At 43.2% G+C, this 13,966-nt stretch overlaps 2 protein-coding genes and 1 long non-coding RNA gene across 4 annotated transcripts in view; 1 reads left to right on the plus strand and 2 right to left on the minus strand.

Moving 5' to 3' along the window:
* Nucleotides 1-472: 472 nt before the first annotated feature.
* On the minus strand, nt 473-9,445 carry PSMA6 (proteasome 20S subunit alpha 6). The gene is made up of 7 exons (XM_082213910.1): nt 9,236-9,445; nt 8,275-8,369; nt 7,592-7,673; nt 6,613-6,768; nt 3,764-3,942; nt 2,400-2,494; nt 473-678 (listed from the first exon to the last, which is right to left on the minus strand). Exons 1-7 carry the CDS (start codon nt 9,309-9,311, stop codon nt 621-623), a joined length of 741 nt encoding a protein of 246 aa, XP_082070036.1. The 5' UTR covers nt 9,312-9,445; the 3' UTR covers nt 473-620.
* A 98-nt stretch (nt 9,446-9,543) lies between these two features.
* LOC309527290 lies at nt 9,544-13,231 on the plus strand. Its single transcript, XR_014217177.1, has 3 exons — nt 9,544-9,863; nt 10,328-10,476; nt 13,184-13,231. It is a non-coding gene; the product is annotated as an uncharacterized lncRNA (long non-coding RNA).
* The window catches only part of PRORP (protein only RNase P catalytic subunit), a 48,526-nt gene continuing 45,185 nt past the window's right edge, over nt 10,626-13,966 (minus strand). For both annotated transcript variants that reach the window (XM_082213567.1, XM_082213568.1), the window contains exons 7-8: nt 11,296-11,491; nt 10,626-10,982 (exon numbers count right to left, since the gene is read on the minus strand). In XM_082213567.1, the coding sequence (XP_082069693.1) occupies nt 10,854-10,982; nt 11,296-11,491 (325 nt within the window). In that variant the 3' untranslated portion in view covers nt 10,626-10,853. The remainder of the gene's footprint in view (nt 10,983-11,295; nt 11,492-13,966) is intronic.

Below are 13,966 nucleotides of genomic sequence, written 5' to 3' on the forward strand. Positions count from 1 at the left end.
CTTCAGGTTACAGACTCTGCTAACCCAGAAATAGTACCTCGGGTTAAGAACTTTGCTTCAGGATGAGAACAGAAATCGTGCTCCAGCGGCGCAGCAGCAGCAGCGGGAGACCACATTAGCTAAAGTGGTGCTTCAGGTTAAGAACAGTTTCAGGTTAAGAACGGACGAATTAAGTACTTAACCCAAGGTACCACTGTAGACAGAGATAGAATTGTTCTTTTGAGTTCTTTATTGCTAGCTCTGGAAAAGTTACAAGCTTTCCTGCCTAATGTCCAACAGTAGAGAAGCCATTACTCTGCAGCAGGCACGTTTAAACATAGTACATTCACTCCCAGTTATCTCTGAAAGTACTTTCTCAAAGCTGTTACTTGTGGTTACTGTGGAACTGCTCATAGCTATAAAACACTGTAAATCTAAACACAGCAACTGATGTAAGAAGGTTAATTGTTGAGCAATGAAGAAATGACAAAGCTTTCCAAAACCACCATTTTATTCGTACAGAGTAAAATACATCAGATAGTGAGCATTCCATTTTCAGCCCATAATCCAGAGCCATTAACAAGTTGGTTTTCACCAGACATTCTGGCCCGAAGTCACAGAATTAGGAATTCTAAATAGAGCTAATCTCTCTCTGCTAAAGCGACAAGGTGTGTATCAATCTCTGCTTCTGTAAGGATCCTAAAAGAGGAGTGAAAACAATGGAAGCTATTAATTTTGCGCCTCAAATAGCACTATTAAATACATAATTAGAAGATTCAGTTGAGAAATGTTTTCATAACAAGAAATCTATTTTTGTGCTCTTGAGGGCCTTCATCAAAACATGCACATTTTATAAAACCGTTTTCTGGTACCTCTGAGGTTTTACTTATTTTGTTTCTTTTGGTTTAGTCTCTAGCTTTGTGGTTTACTTCACAGGAGTTTTGGAAACAGCAGCAGCCAAGCTTTCCTGAAGCCTAGCACAATCACTAGGATGAGCCCCCTTACCAATCTCCCAAGTCTGGGAGAAGGACAGCAGCTTATGCCTGCAACTGCACTGGGCTTCATAGTGCTATGAAGCAGGAGGCTTGCTACTTCCAAGCATCTCTGAAGCCCAGTGGGATTTCTACTGAGATCCTGCTCTTCCCCAAGACAGGAGAGAAGCAAGGCCAGTGGCAGCCACAAATTATGGCCATCTACTAAGCTGTGAAAACTGCCACCCTTCAAAGCACTAATGAGCCGCTTTTTTCTTGCTCTTAAGTCAGGTATTCGCAACCTTCGGCCCTCCAGATGTTCTGGACTACAATTCCCATCATCCCTGACCACTGGTCCTGTTGGCTAGGGATCATGGGAGTTGTAGGCCAAAACAACTGGAGGGCCGCAGGTTGGGGATGCCTGCTCTTAATGAATAGTGTTCAATACACCAAGATAGTGTTAACAGTAAGGAGTCAGCTCTGTGTACCAAGATAATAAATTAAAACGGGGAAGTGCTGGTGTTTCTGTTAATGGAGCACCATGCTATGCCTGGTTCAAGGCTGCAGATTCTCTCGACAGATGCCCTTATATTGTTACCACTCATGATGATGGCATTGCAACACTTTTCTCTTGGCAATCTCCCACTGCTAATTCAGGGATGCTAATAATCTCTTTAAGAAGAAGAGTTTGGATTTGATATCCCGCTTTATCACTACCCGAAGGAGTCTCAAAGCAGCTAACATTCTCCTTTCCCTTCCCTTCCTCCCCCACAACAAACACTCTGTGAGGTGAGTGGGGCTGAGAGACTTCAGAGAAGTGTGACTGGCCCAAGGTCACCCAGCAGCTGCATGTGGAGGAGCAGAGACGCGAACCCGGTTCCCTAGATTACGAGTCCACTGCTCTTAACCACTATACCACACTGGCTCTTTAAACCCTGTTATACTCCAGTTCTGAGCCAGTGGGTGAATTTAGCAGCGTGTGTAAACAATGCATACCCTAGGAAGTGAAATATGCAAGGAACACAGCAGTTCTTCAAGTACCTGGCCACATCCCAAATAGCAGTTACAGGCACGTGTACTTATCCATGCAATCGTATACAGTAAAATGAAATGCTCTAGAACTCCAGTGTAAGGGATGAGGGTTTATTCAAGGAAGTCATCCTATATGCGCAAGCACTTCTGCCTGCACAAGAGGACTTCCCCTCCCTCTCCTCTTCCAGTCCCCCCAATCTGTTCTGGAAGGTTGGGAAAACCACCAAAACAGATTTGGGAGGTGCATGGGAGAGAGGGTGCAGTGAAACATCCATTGTGCAAGCAGTAGCCCTTGTGCCAACAGGATGACCACACTGGATGGAACCCTGAGGTCACACCTAAACTATCTCATTAAGAAGAAGAATGAAATTTAGTTGTGCATAAGCAAAAAGGGAAAGTTCTGCATTCACTCTTTACCTGAATTTAGGATTATCAAGTGTGACAACTCCTACTTCTATTTCAGAAGGTTTGAAGTCAATGGACAAAACAGTAGAGAGGCAGGTTATTGCTGTCTAGAATTGAAATATATAGGAGACATCAGAAACACAGCATATAAAATCAAAACTAAAAATACTACTTTGACATTCAAAACTTATCTTTCACTTCTGTTAAATTTATGCCCTCTTCATGCAAAGCTGAATTAAGAATATTTCAAATGCTGCAGAGTTCTAGCACTTTAAACTTCTCTGTTGAAGAGCTGTGAAGATGACTATACCAGCAGTCATTCCTTGCAGTTGGGTTTTGTTAAGACAGCTCTGTTTCTAGCAACGTACAAAGCTAAAAGTCCGACACTGCAGCGTACAGCAACTTTATTAAAATTATTACTTTCCCATTTTAGTTGAGGAAAGGAGCGAGCTTTTGTGGGGTGAAGTCAAACTATTTGAAGGTTGCATGTTGCTAATATAATGTTGTCAAAGTGTTTTGACGAAGTGTTTGACGAAGGCAAGATCAGTCTAGAAAGAATTGGGCATCTGAAGCACAAAATTCTTTAAAAATGTCATGTCACTGAGTATCAGCCCCACCAGTCTATTGCTCAATACACACATGCAACAACTGTTATGCTAATGCAGAGATGTGAGAACGAGGAATAGTGGGAGGGGGAGACACACTGAAAATGTGGGGAAAGCTTTCCCCATTCCCTCTTCCCTACCCCACCCCACCCCAAAAGGATTTTAGAAGATTCTGCAGACAGAATGGCCCGCCTGAAAGAAATGCTGCCAGTCAATGAAGACAGTACTAAACTAGATGGATCAATGGTTTCATTCTGTTTGAGGCAGCTTCATATATATGTTCTTACTATTATGACTTTATGAATAGGTTGCAAAGCAGAAACCACAAACTTCTAGACTAGGACACTGGTTTAGCATTACTACCTACCCAATAAGCCAACTACACAGGCATTGTTACAGAAAGTGAATACCTAGGAATGTGCAATAAAAATTAGGCCTTTATCAGTGGGCACCCCACTTAGTAGGACAAGTACTTTTCGGCCAGTGATTTCAACTGTCCTCTGCTCCCCGGTGCCACAACTAAAATTAAAAGTACCAGCAACTTAAGGCATGAAATTAAACAGGCAACTGGGGATGGGATGGGATTTTTTGGCTTTTGCAGAGCAGACTTGTGAAAGGTTAAGCAAATGTTTTGACAATAACTCAGACATTTTGACAATAACCACATGGAAGAACTAGAGGGGGAATGTATGTCACTGTACCCCATCAAATTCAAATAAGGACTGTCCACCTCTTTGATGCCAAACAAAATTTGATGTACATTTGACTTACCTCCACGGTCTGTTCAAATGTCCAGTCCAATTTTTTCTTCACTTTCTTTTCAAGAAAGCTAGTTGATTCTGTCTGTTTGACTCCTGCAGCTGTAGCCTTAAACCCACAGTAGTATCCTGCTGGATCACACTTGTATACCTGAGGATTGTTTTCTTCATCAATGCCAATCAAAATCATGCCTTTGGGGGAAAAAATGTTTGTTTTTTAAAATGAGTGGAATTCTCCTTTCTCATTCAATGGCTTCATTCTATCCTAGTCAATCTCTTATTACTCTAACACGCAAAACATGCAGCATTCCACTTGCCATGGGCAGTGTGCAACAAGATCTCTGGCAAGTGTGATGCCTTAATCCCAGCTCCAAAGCTCAGAGGCAGGTGGAGAATTGTCCAGACAGTTGCTTGATGATTTTCACGAACCTCTGAGCTTCAGAGTTCGGATGAAGTCTGGGGGGTGTTTGGCAACTGCATGGTCAAAGCACCTCAGAAAAGGAGGCTCCAGAGCAGCAAAAGTGGACAGGGGGAAGGTTCATTACTGCTCCTGTTAAGGGTTTGGGGCACCTTCAAGCAGTAACTAATAGTACAGGCTTTTCAGCCTCTTTGCAGGAAAGACATGCTGGGGGGGGGGGGGATGTTGAGTGGCGGTGCTTCCAAGTTGGCATGTTCCCTGATAGTTTTCCCTTCAGAAATGGTGTCGGGAGGTAGAATGGAGGTAGATGGAGACTAGTTTTTGAGGGACCACTAGGGGCGCATCAGAAGATGGCTGACAATAACATCTCTCCGACCCACACGAGGTAAATTGGAGGCTGTGATGGGAGTAAATAGCCTCCCTACCCCCCCAGGATTATGGTGGGGGACTGCCCTTGCCTGCTTTGCCCTATACCACCCCAGAATTTGTGGGGATGGGGGCACTAGGCACAATGCCCTCCTGTGGGATTTCGGCACTCCTGGACGCTGTCTTTGATCCGCGCCACTAGCTGCAAGAACTTCAAAAGAAACAATTTGGATGAAGCTAATGCACATATTTCAAGGAAGAAGGGGGAGTAAAGACTGCTAACAGAAGAGATCTCTGATAAAACAAGACGAGTCGGAGGAACAAGTATAGATAATGAGAAGATACGCCAAGACTCGGTATGGCAAAGGGACTGACGGGGGAGAGGGGGAAAAACTTTCCTTTATGTGATTAAACAAGAATCCCCCCCACCCACAAGTCAGAAATGTCGTTTTAAGGACTTAAGCTGTGGATTTAAGGCTGTGTGGAGATAAACTTTTGAACCAGAGCATGTTTTAAGAAGCTATCAGATCACCCCTTAACCTCCTCTTCTCCAGGCTAAATATGCCCAGCTCCCTTAGCCGTTCCTCATAAGGCATCGTTTCTAGGCCTTTGACCATTTTGGTTGCCCTCCTCTGGACACGTTCCAGTTTGTCAGTGTCCTTCTTGAACTGTGGTGCCCAGAACTGGACACAGTACTCCAGGTGAGGTCTGACCAGAGCAGAATACAGTGGCACTATTACTTCCCTTGCTATACTCCTATTGATGCAGCCCAGAATTGCATTGGCTTTTTTAGCTGCCGCGTCACACTGTTGGCTCATGTCAGGTTTGTGGTCAACCAAGACTCCTAGATCCTTTTCACATGTACTGCTCTCAAGCCAGGTGTCACCCATCTTGTATTTGTGCCTCTCATTTTTTTGCCCAAGTGCAATACTTTACATTTCTCCCTGTTAAAGTTCATCTTGTTTGTTTGGGCCCAGTTCTCTAATCTGTCAAGGTTGTTTTGAAGTGTGATCCTGTCCTCTGGGGTGTTAGCCACCCCTCCCAGTTTGATGTCATCTGCAAATTTGATCAGGATGCCCTTGAGTCCATCATCCAAGTCGTTGATAAAGATGTTGAATAAGATCGGGCCCAAGACAGAACCCTGTGGCACCCCACTAGTCACTCTTCTCCAGGATTGCATTGCATTGCAATCCAGTATTATTCAAAAGTAGAGACTGAGAAAAATGTAACTGCATTACATGGAAGTAACTTCCTTTCAGTGTGTCTTGCAACAATATTACTTGAAACCAGATTCTTTAAGAGCAGGTACTTCAATTAAATCAGTTTCTCAGTAAACAGGTCACCCTGAAAGTACTTCCAAGCATAAGATCTAAGTTGAATACAGTGTTTTTAAAAAATGCTCAAATACTTAAAATCGATTTCATTTGATGCTTTTCAAATACATATGTATCGGTCACAACTAGAAGGTTGTGTAGAATATGTAGTATTGGCACAAGACATTAGCAAATCTGTTGCATAACCTAATAATCTCAAGGCAAATCTGAATAAAGGGAAGACTAAGATAATGCTAGTTGGTAGGTCCCAAAATCTAGAGCAAAAACACAAGTGGCTTGTACCTTCTGTTCTAACTCAGCTTCAGAAGATTAAATTATTGCCTTTGTAATCTTATCTGTGTTTTTGTGCAATTTACAGGCAGCTAACCAGTGTCAAATTGGAATGACCCTGGTTCCATTTTCCTCAGAGATACAAAGCACGAGTATCTGTTTGAGAAACTGTCTCCCTTCTTCAGTGGGATGAGATTGTAGGTGAGATGAAGACACTGCTCCTGGGCAAAGGGATCAGGATTTTCCTGTGAGGTTTCCTGTGAGGTTTAAGGTTTCCAGGTTGCCTTCAAATACCATCATGAAAGAAATTCATGAGAACCACAGAGAACCACAATGGGGTTGAATTACACTTTGCTCCGTGCAGAAGCAGCATCTTCTGAGCAGTATCCCACTGATGTCCATGTGCACAATATTTCAGCCTTAGCATCCCAAAAGTTCTGAAATGTTACTTTCAGTTTATATTTATATACTTACAGCAACCAAGAGGCCTCATTTCAGCATTTTGTGTGTAGACCTGAGAAATGTCTGCAATCCTTTTACACAGCATGTCCACTGGAATGTCATAGCCATACTTATACTTCCAGTTTGCAGCCTCATAGCGGGCTCTCTGCACCTGGGACCTACTGTCAGCTGAAATAAAGAAAGAACTGAAATCATTCCCATGCTTCATGTAGTCAATGTATTTTCAAGAAAAAAGCTATAGGCAACTCCCCATTTACACGTGTTCAATATGGGCGCTACAGTGCACATACACATCACGCCAAACCCGGAGTGACCCCAAAACATTACAAAAAGAGGCAGAATTGGGTATTTGTAGGCTTTTTTTCAATGGTGTTTCAAATATATGTGATTTCACTTAAACATGTGGTGCCTTGGAACATAACTCCCATGTAATTGTGAGTTGCTTGTACAGTCGTACCTTGGTTCGCTCGAACTCGAACATTGTGACTCGAACATTTTGGCTTCCGGACACTGCAAACCCAGAAGTGAGTGTTCCGATTTGCAAATGTTCTTTGGAACCCAAATGTCCGACGCAGCTTCCGATTGAGTGCAGGAAGCTCCTGCAGCCAATCGGAAGCCGTGCTTTGGTTTTCAAAAGTCAAACGGATTTCCAGAACGGATTCCGTTCAAGAACCAAGGTATGACTGTACTTAAAATCTGAATACAAAACTAATTTGAAATATTTCTCCTACACCTCCCATAGACTGGATTAATAAAATAATTTATACCACCCTCTCCCCTCCCAGGGATATCTGTGCAATATGCAAAGGGTTACAAGAAAGTTTCCCATTCAGAAATTGGTAAGACTTGCTTACTTTCAGAGGCAGTACTAAATCAAATGCCACTGGCTCATAACAATTCACTGGATATTAACAAGAAGTATTATGTTTTGACTCCATATCAACATTGTACGTCATCATCCATTCGCCCTCCATGTGGGTAATTTTTATACCTGTCATTCCTGTCATTACGCAGCCAATGTTTTCAGTTATTCTGAATAAGTGAGTCACTGTGCTAGAATCCAGCAGCTTGTCCTAGTGGAGAAAGCCAAAGAATAGCTTTAAACAATATTCTACTCAGTCAAATGAAGGTTTCCACATTGAGAAAACAAAAAGAACTAAGAAGTGGAATTGTCACTAACACTGCCTTCAAACAACATCACTGTCCAGTACTATTAAGATGAAAATAAGATGGTGCAATGGAACTAACCAGCTTCTCTTTCTCTTCACCCCTAAATACCCTGGCTGGTGACAGCCAGACTGGGGTGGGAGTGGGAAGTGTTGACGGAGTTACTCTATGGTGGGCTGAACTCTTCATAAGGCTTTGATTGACACGAGGATCAATCTGACCACCATTCAAAAGATTTAAGAAAGCAATGCCCAGTGCCCACTTTGGGGCTGTGCATTCTGGACTGCGATACTCTGTAGTGGGAGTAGTCTTACCCAAGTGTGCTTTCCCAAGAATTCCAAGTCTGATTCTTTATAAGCCTACTTACATGCTTCAGAGAATTCTGGTACTTTTAAGTAACAAGAATAAACAGCAGAGGAGTTAATTATTAAGGATCAACAAGGAAGCAAATTATCCAAGCATATAATAATAAAAAAAGAATCAGATGCTCAGGATACTGCTACTTACAGGTACTTTCTTCTGTGTGACAATAACTGCACAGTCCTTTCCACGAACAGCTACTGATGTAAGGCCACCCTGGTTTATGGCCTTAAACGCATACTCTAAATGGTACATTAAACATAGTCAGGAGATTTGACAACAATGCTACGTAGCATATATAGAAGCTCCCAAATGCAAACTCTGATTACTCATCTTCAGTAGTACTTTTAGTGTTACACAGCTTGAAATCATTGTGGGCATACATTAGGGTTTTTTTGCATATTTCGATCTAAAGAGCATTTGACACAACCAAATTCCTATAGTTTTACACCTCTCTCATTCCACAGTTATGTGTTTTTGTCCCTACTACCGGATACTTGAGTTAACTTTGCAGTGCTGGAGTGTCCTACTGCTAATCATAAGGTTCACACACTCTCTTCACTTCAGTTTTGCAAAAGCATTTGGGAGTTTGCTTTTGTTTTTTTTAAGCTGAAACCCGTTCCAGTCCCTGTCCCAGTTATCGTAAATGTGAAATCAACAGGGTGATCTGATGCAAAAGAAATCAAGAGCGCTGAAACTTCAATAGTTGGTAAGGGAGGGGAATATTCAGCAAGTGCAACTTCATCATGAAAAGGATAGCGATAATGCCCCCCCCGTAAGCACTGGGGTGCATTCTCCTTTGCAGCAGACTCCTTTCGGTTTCGCTTTTAAACAAAGACAGCTTTTTCGCTGCGCGGTCCTGCCCTTCTTTCACAAGATGCCCAGGCACCTTGCACGGAGGAGACCCATGACTACCGCATTCCTGGCACTTTCCCTCTGCAAGCGGCTGCGGGAGAGGCAGAGGCGCCCCGCATGTCCATCACGTGCTCCCTCTTCCCAATACACGGGAGCGGGCGGCTGCTCCCCTCATTTCGCCCCTTTCCTCCGATGGGGCCGGAGAGAGGCGGGGCCCCGGGCCGTGACGGGGCAGTTCCTGCCAGACACTCACCTACTTGGTAGAGACGCCCCTCAGGGGAGAAGATCGTGATATGCCGGTCGAAGCCGGCGCTGGAGCCTCGGGACATGGTCAGCGGGAGGAGGAAAAGTGGTCGTAGCGGCGATGGGGGGGAACCGTCTGCGGACACAGCATGCAAGGGGCAGCTTCCAGGAGCCGGAGTTCAGGCGACGGGGAGTGCTTCCGGGGTCACAGGTTCCCGCGCAGGCGCAGCCGGCCAAGGCTGCCGCCAGGAGCGGAGCAGTCTCCCACTCACTTCCGGTCCGCTTTTGCTCTAGTCATTGTCTACATGGCGCAAGCGCAGCAAGAGCGAGCGGGCCGGAGAGTAGCGTAAAGCTTCTCTCCCCTCTCCCCCCGCCCCAGCTACCGCCAGGCTTTCGAGCATGCGCAAAGACGAGGCTTCCTTCGTCTCCTTGGCTCCGGTATATGAAGGGATTCGCGAAGCTCAAGCGGGCGCCTCCTGTGCCCGCGGAAAACTTATATTCCGTGTGCGGGGAATTAAAAGCCCCCTCCCTCGCAATAGCCCCCCAGTTTCTAAGGCCTGCACAGTGTAAAGGACCAGCAAGATATCTGTCATAGTATGTGCCCATTTTAGTGAACGTAACTGAGGGCGAGATTTAAGGTTAGTCCCTTTTTAGGTAAAGGTAAAGGGACCCCTGACGACTCTGGGGTTGCAGTGCTCATCTCGCTTTACTGGCTGAGGGAGCCGGCGTACAGCTTCCAGGTCATGTGGCCAGCATGACTAAGCCGCTTCTGGCGAACCAGAGCAGCGCATGGAAATGCTGTTCACCTTCCCACTGGAGTGGTACCTATTTATCTACTTGCACTTTGATGTGCTTTCAATCTGCTAGGTTGGCAGGAGCTGGGACCAAGCAACGGGAGCTCACCCCGTCACGGGGATTCGAACCGCCAACCTTCTGATCAGCAAGCCCTAGGCTCAGTGGTTTAACCCACAGTGCCACCCACATCCCATTAGCCCCTTTTTAATGATGCCTTATATTGTACTGTGGGCTGTTCATTGCTCCCCATTGATGAAAATCAGAAGCACCGAACCACCAACCCTTCTCTGGTGTATCTTTCTTGGAGGCTCACTTCATGGTAAAATGTGGTGGGACCCTGCAAATGGCATGTATAGAACCCAAAAGCCCTCCACTGCCTCTATTAAAACCGCAGCAGCAGCAAGTCACAGAGGTGCCCAACTGAGAACTTGGGAGAATAAGAGCAGTACTACTAAAGTAAGTGGGTAACACTTTCTTCATCATAAACCAAGAAATATTAGTGCAGAGAAGCACCTGTGTGGAGTTTCTGGTAAAGAAGTCATCAGAACAAAACGTCTGAAATAGAGACATTGGTGAAAATCAGGAATCTTTTTTCAACATAAATAAAAAATCAAAGATGAATTTTTTATTTTATTTTAAAATTGGCTATATAATATTCTCCACCATTTCCAATACGTTATAGAAATAATAAAATATGAGTTGATAAGTTTCAGGGATTTGATCAAATGTAGGTCTCTTGCATCAGAACATGAATTCCATAATAGGTACATAGTATCTGCTTTATTTGAGACAACAGTGCCATGTGTACATTTTTGTTCAGAGAAATGCATCCTTTATTTCTGTTGAAGGCAAAGCCATTTTGTAGGCACTTCATAAGAAGATCTTTCCAAGACGTTGTCATCATAGGGAATATGCCATGTGTTACCTGTGGTCTGCACGATTGTATCAAAATTCAATACAGACTGTTAAGTAAAGAAAGAGAAATAACTGTTAGTTTTTACTTCCTATAAAAATATATGTGTTGCACATCTCCCAACATACATTCACAGATATGTTTGGTAAGCAGAATAGGTACTACGGGAATAAAATCCCAAAGAAATTATTTTGGGGGATGGCCAGTAAATATTACACCCACTCCACATTAACAACTTAATCCATTGATGTTATAATTTAATCATATTTTAAATCAGTTTATTATTCTGTGATGATCACATGCAGCCATTTGCCATTACTAGAACTAAATCAGCAGGAGGAGTGCATTAAAATAAAAAATACCTCAAACTTTATCCTTTTTCCTGGTATGTAGTCAGATAGCACCATCTGATGTCCCCGCTGCCATTTAAAGAACAGCCGTCGAGTTAGACTGTCAGAGAGGCAAGCTTTATGATCACGTAATAGATCTCTGGTAACAAATCTACAGTGACTTCCTGAGTGAAGAGTGGCATAGAGCAGGAATGGATCGTCTTCAGACCTTTAAAAAGAAGGTAGAACATCACACACTGCTAAAATGCTCAGAAGCTCATTTAAACTGTTCTCATTTGTTAATTATGAAGTTACTAAGTTGCTTGACCCTTTCCTATCTACATTTTTAACATCCACATTTAAGAAAATAGTATTTTTTTAAATAGAAAACCATTGTCCTCTTTTCACTATAATCTGATACAATATAAGCTTGCAATCTAAAATAACTATCCAAACCAAAACATAAATGTAGCTAATTCTAAGTAGGAACTATCTTTCATCTATCAGATATAAACATAAAATAATTAGGCCTAGCTCTGCACAGCATGAGAAACTATCAACCAAACTTTAATCACCAGGGATTTTTTTAGTCTCTATTACAGGGATTTTGGGGGTGTTAGGAATGGGGTAGTACCTCTGAGGGAGGATACATCATGCTTCTGGGGCAGTTTGTCCACCTTTGGTCCCCACCCTGCGCTCTCACCTGTGGCTCCTAGAAGCTGTCAGCATGCAACAGCAGCCACACCCCAGTAATGGCTGCGAAGGTAGCCCGTCTAAAAGAAGGAAAGAACTGATCCTAAACCTCCGCTGCCTTGTGGGATATTTTTGGGAGAAAAATATGGCTAAGGAGTAAACCCTACACAAATCCAGAGTGAAGTCCCTAAGGCGGTTGGATGGCAACTTGCCTCCTTCCAGCAACTTCTGCAGCCAAGCATATTGCTCTGCTTTCCTTTGGATCACATCAATGAGGCCGGGGGGGGGGAGTATTGTTCTATGGGCAGCCCAGGACCTCCATACACACTGCCCAGGCTTGTGCCCTGGGAAGATCACTTCCCCAGAGACGCACTCCACTGTCTCTCAAAACAGATAGAGGCCAACAACAGCAATTGCAGGGATGGTTAATTGCTGCAAGACTACAACTCCCATCCTCTGACAACTGGCCATGCTTACCAGGGCTCATGGAGTTGGTAGTCCAGTGACATCCAGAGGGCCACAGATTACCCACACCTGGTCTGCTGGATAGCTTTCAAAATTTAACCATTTAATAAAATTGTGCCTCTCAGTTTCACAGCGGACTTATTTTCAAAATTTTACAGAAGCACATTCAATTGTACTAAAATAAGGCAAGCTTTTAAGGTTTATAGAGTTTTGCTGCAGAAATAACACCGTATGCTAATTCTGTGTTGTTTTATAACCAGAGGTAATTGAAATAGGTAAAGCTTTGTTGAGTGCTCTTTGTTAAGCATTTCAGGATATTCTGCTTCTCTCTTGGCTTAACTGATTCTGGAATCAATTTTGGGCCCAATTCCAAGTGCCAGCTTTGACCTATAAAATTCTACACAACTAGAAACTTCAGTACCAGGTAGGATACCTACCAGCCCAAGCCTTTAAATGGTGAAGACTGAGACACCTTCTACATGCACCTCCTCAATCTGAAGTTTAAATAATAACCATGAAAGAAAGGGCCTTTTCATTGTTTTCGGTCTGGTAAGCAATGCTGTCCCTAGTGAATCTCCCCTCCATTGCTGTCCTTCTGGTACACACACTCCAGCCTTTTAAGGTCATGTTATTTTAGCCCTTATTAGTGATTTAGCTCCTGTGATTTATGCCGCATTTTAGTATGTTGGATTTTTTGTACTTGAGTTTTATGTTGAGCTGGATGTTTAAAGTCTATGACACTTTTTATTGTATTACATTTTAGTACAACCTCCAGACTAGAGAACTCATTTTATGAGACACCCAGCAGACATAAGTAATAAATAGTATTCAAGCTTCTCTTTTATCTTCTCTGTTTTGACAGACGCTTCCATGTGATGAGAAATGTAATTTTCCCCAGTGTGCATGTGAGCACTGCCAACACCTAGTAGTAAATCAAGGCTATGTCCTAACACAATATACAAGGTTGTAGCCAATGTTAATAACTGACCCATTGAAATTAATAGACATGGCTGAATTAGGCCCATTAATTTTAATGGGTATATTTTGAATTAGTTGGGTACAACCCACTGTATCTGCTTCATTTCATTGTGTTTCCAGAATGAACTATACATGGATGTAAGGAGGAGAAAGTATTAGAGAAAGAGATTAAATGGATAATGAGAGGTGTTTGATCTTTCGGCTGAATGCTCAAGTCAACCTAATTTCTCTATCACAGGCTGCTCATCTAGCAGTTCTGGACAGTTTCGCCGATGCCAATTTGCTTGATCTTTTGGATGAGAGAGGCATGTTTTAACGAGCTCAGCTTAGTCTGATAAACACCTCGTCGGCTGCTTGGCCTTAATGGCTAGGATGGCACACTTACTGTGTTCAAATGTGGTTGGGAATACAAAGTAGCTGATCATTGATTAAATACCTACAAGGCAAAGCTGCACTACTGAACAGCGACAACAAAAGACCTGCATTTGTTTTATATTACCTTGGGCTGGGAAAAGGATTTAAATATTGCAGAGAAGTTCAAAATTAAGTAATGCAACCCATCAAGAAT

This window comes from Podarcis vaucheri (assembly GCF_965113315.1).
Source record: "Podarcis vaucheri genome assembly, chromosome: 1".
Classification (NCBI taxonomy): Eukaryota; Metazoa; Chordata; class Lepidosauria; order Squamata; family Lacertidae; genus Podarcis; species Podarcis vaucheri.

Excerpts from the sequence above, each read along its gene's own strand:
- PSMA6 (XM_082213910.1), bottom strand. The coding sequence starts at position 9,311 with ATGTCCCGAGGCTCCAGCGCCGGCTTCGACCGGCATATCACGATCTTC. Across the intron at positions 6,769-7,591 it reads CGTAATGACAGGAATGACAG|CTGACAGTAGGTCCCAGGTG; the intron begins GTATAAAAATTA and ends TCTTTATTTCAG. Across the intron at positions 679-2,399 it reads CTTGATAATCCTAAATTCAG|GATCCTTACAGAAGCAGAGA; the intron begins GTAAAGAGTGAA and ends CTCCTCTTTTAG.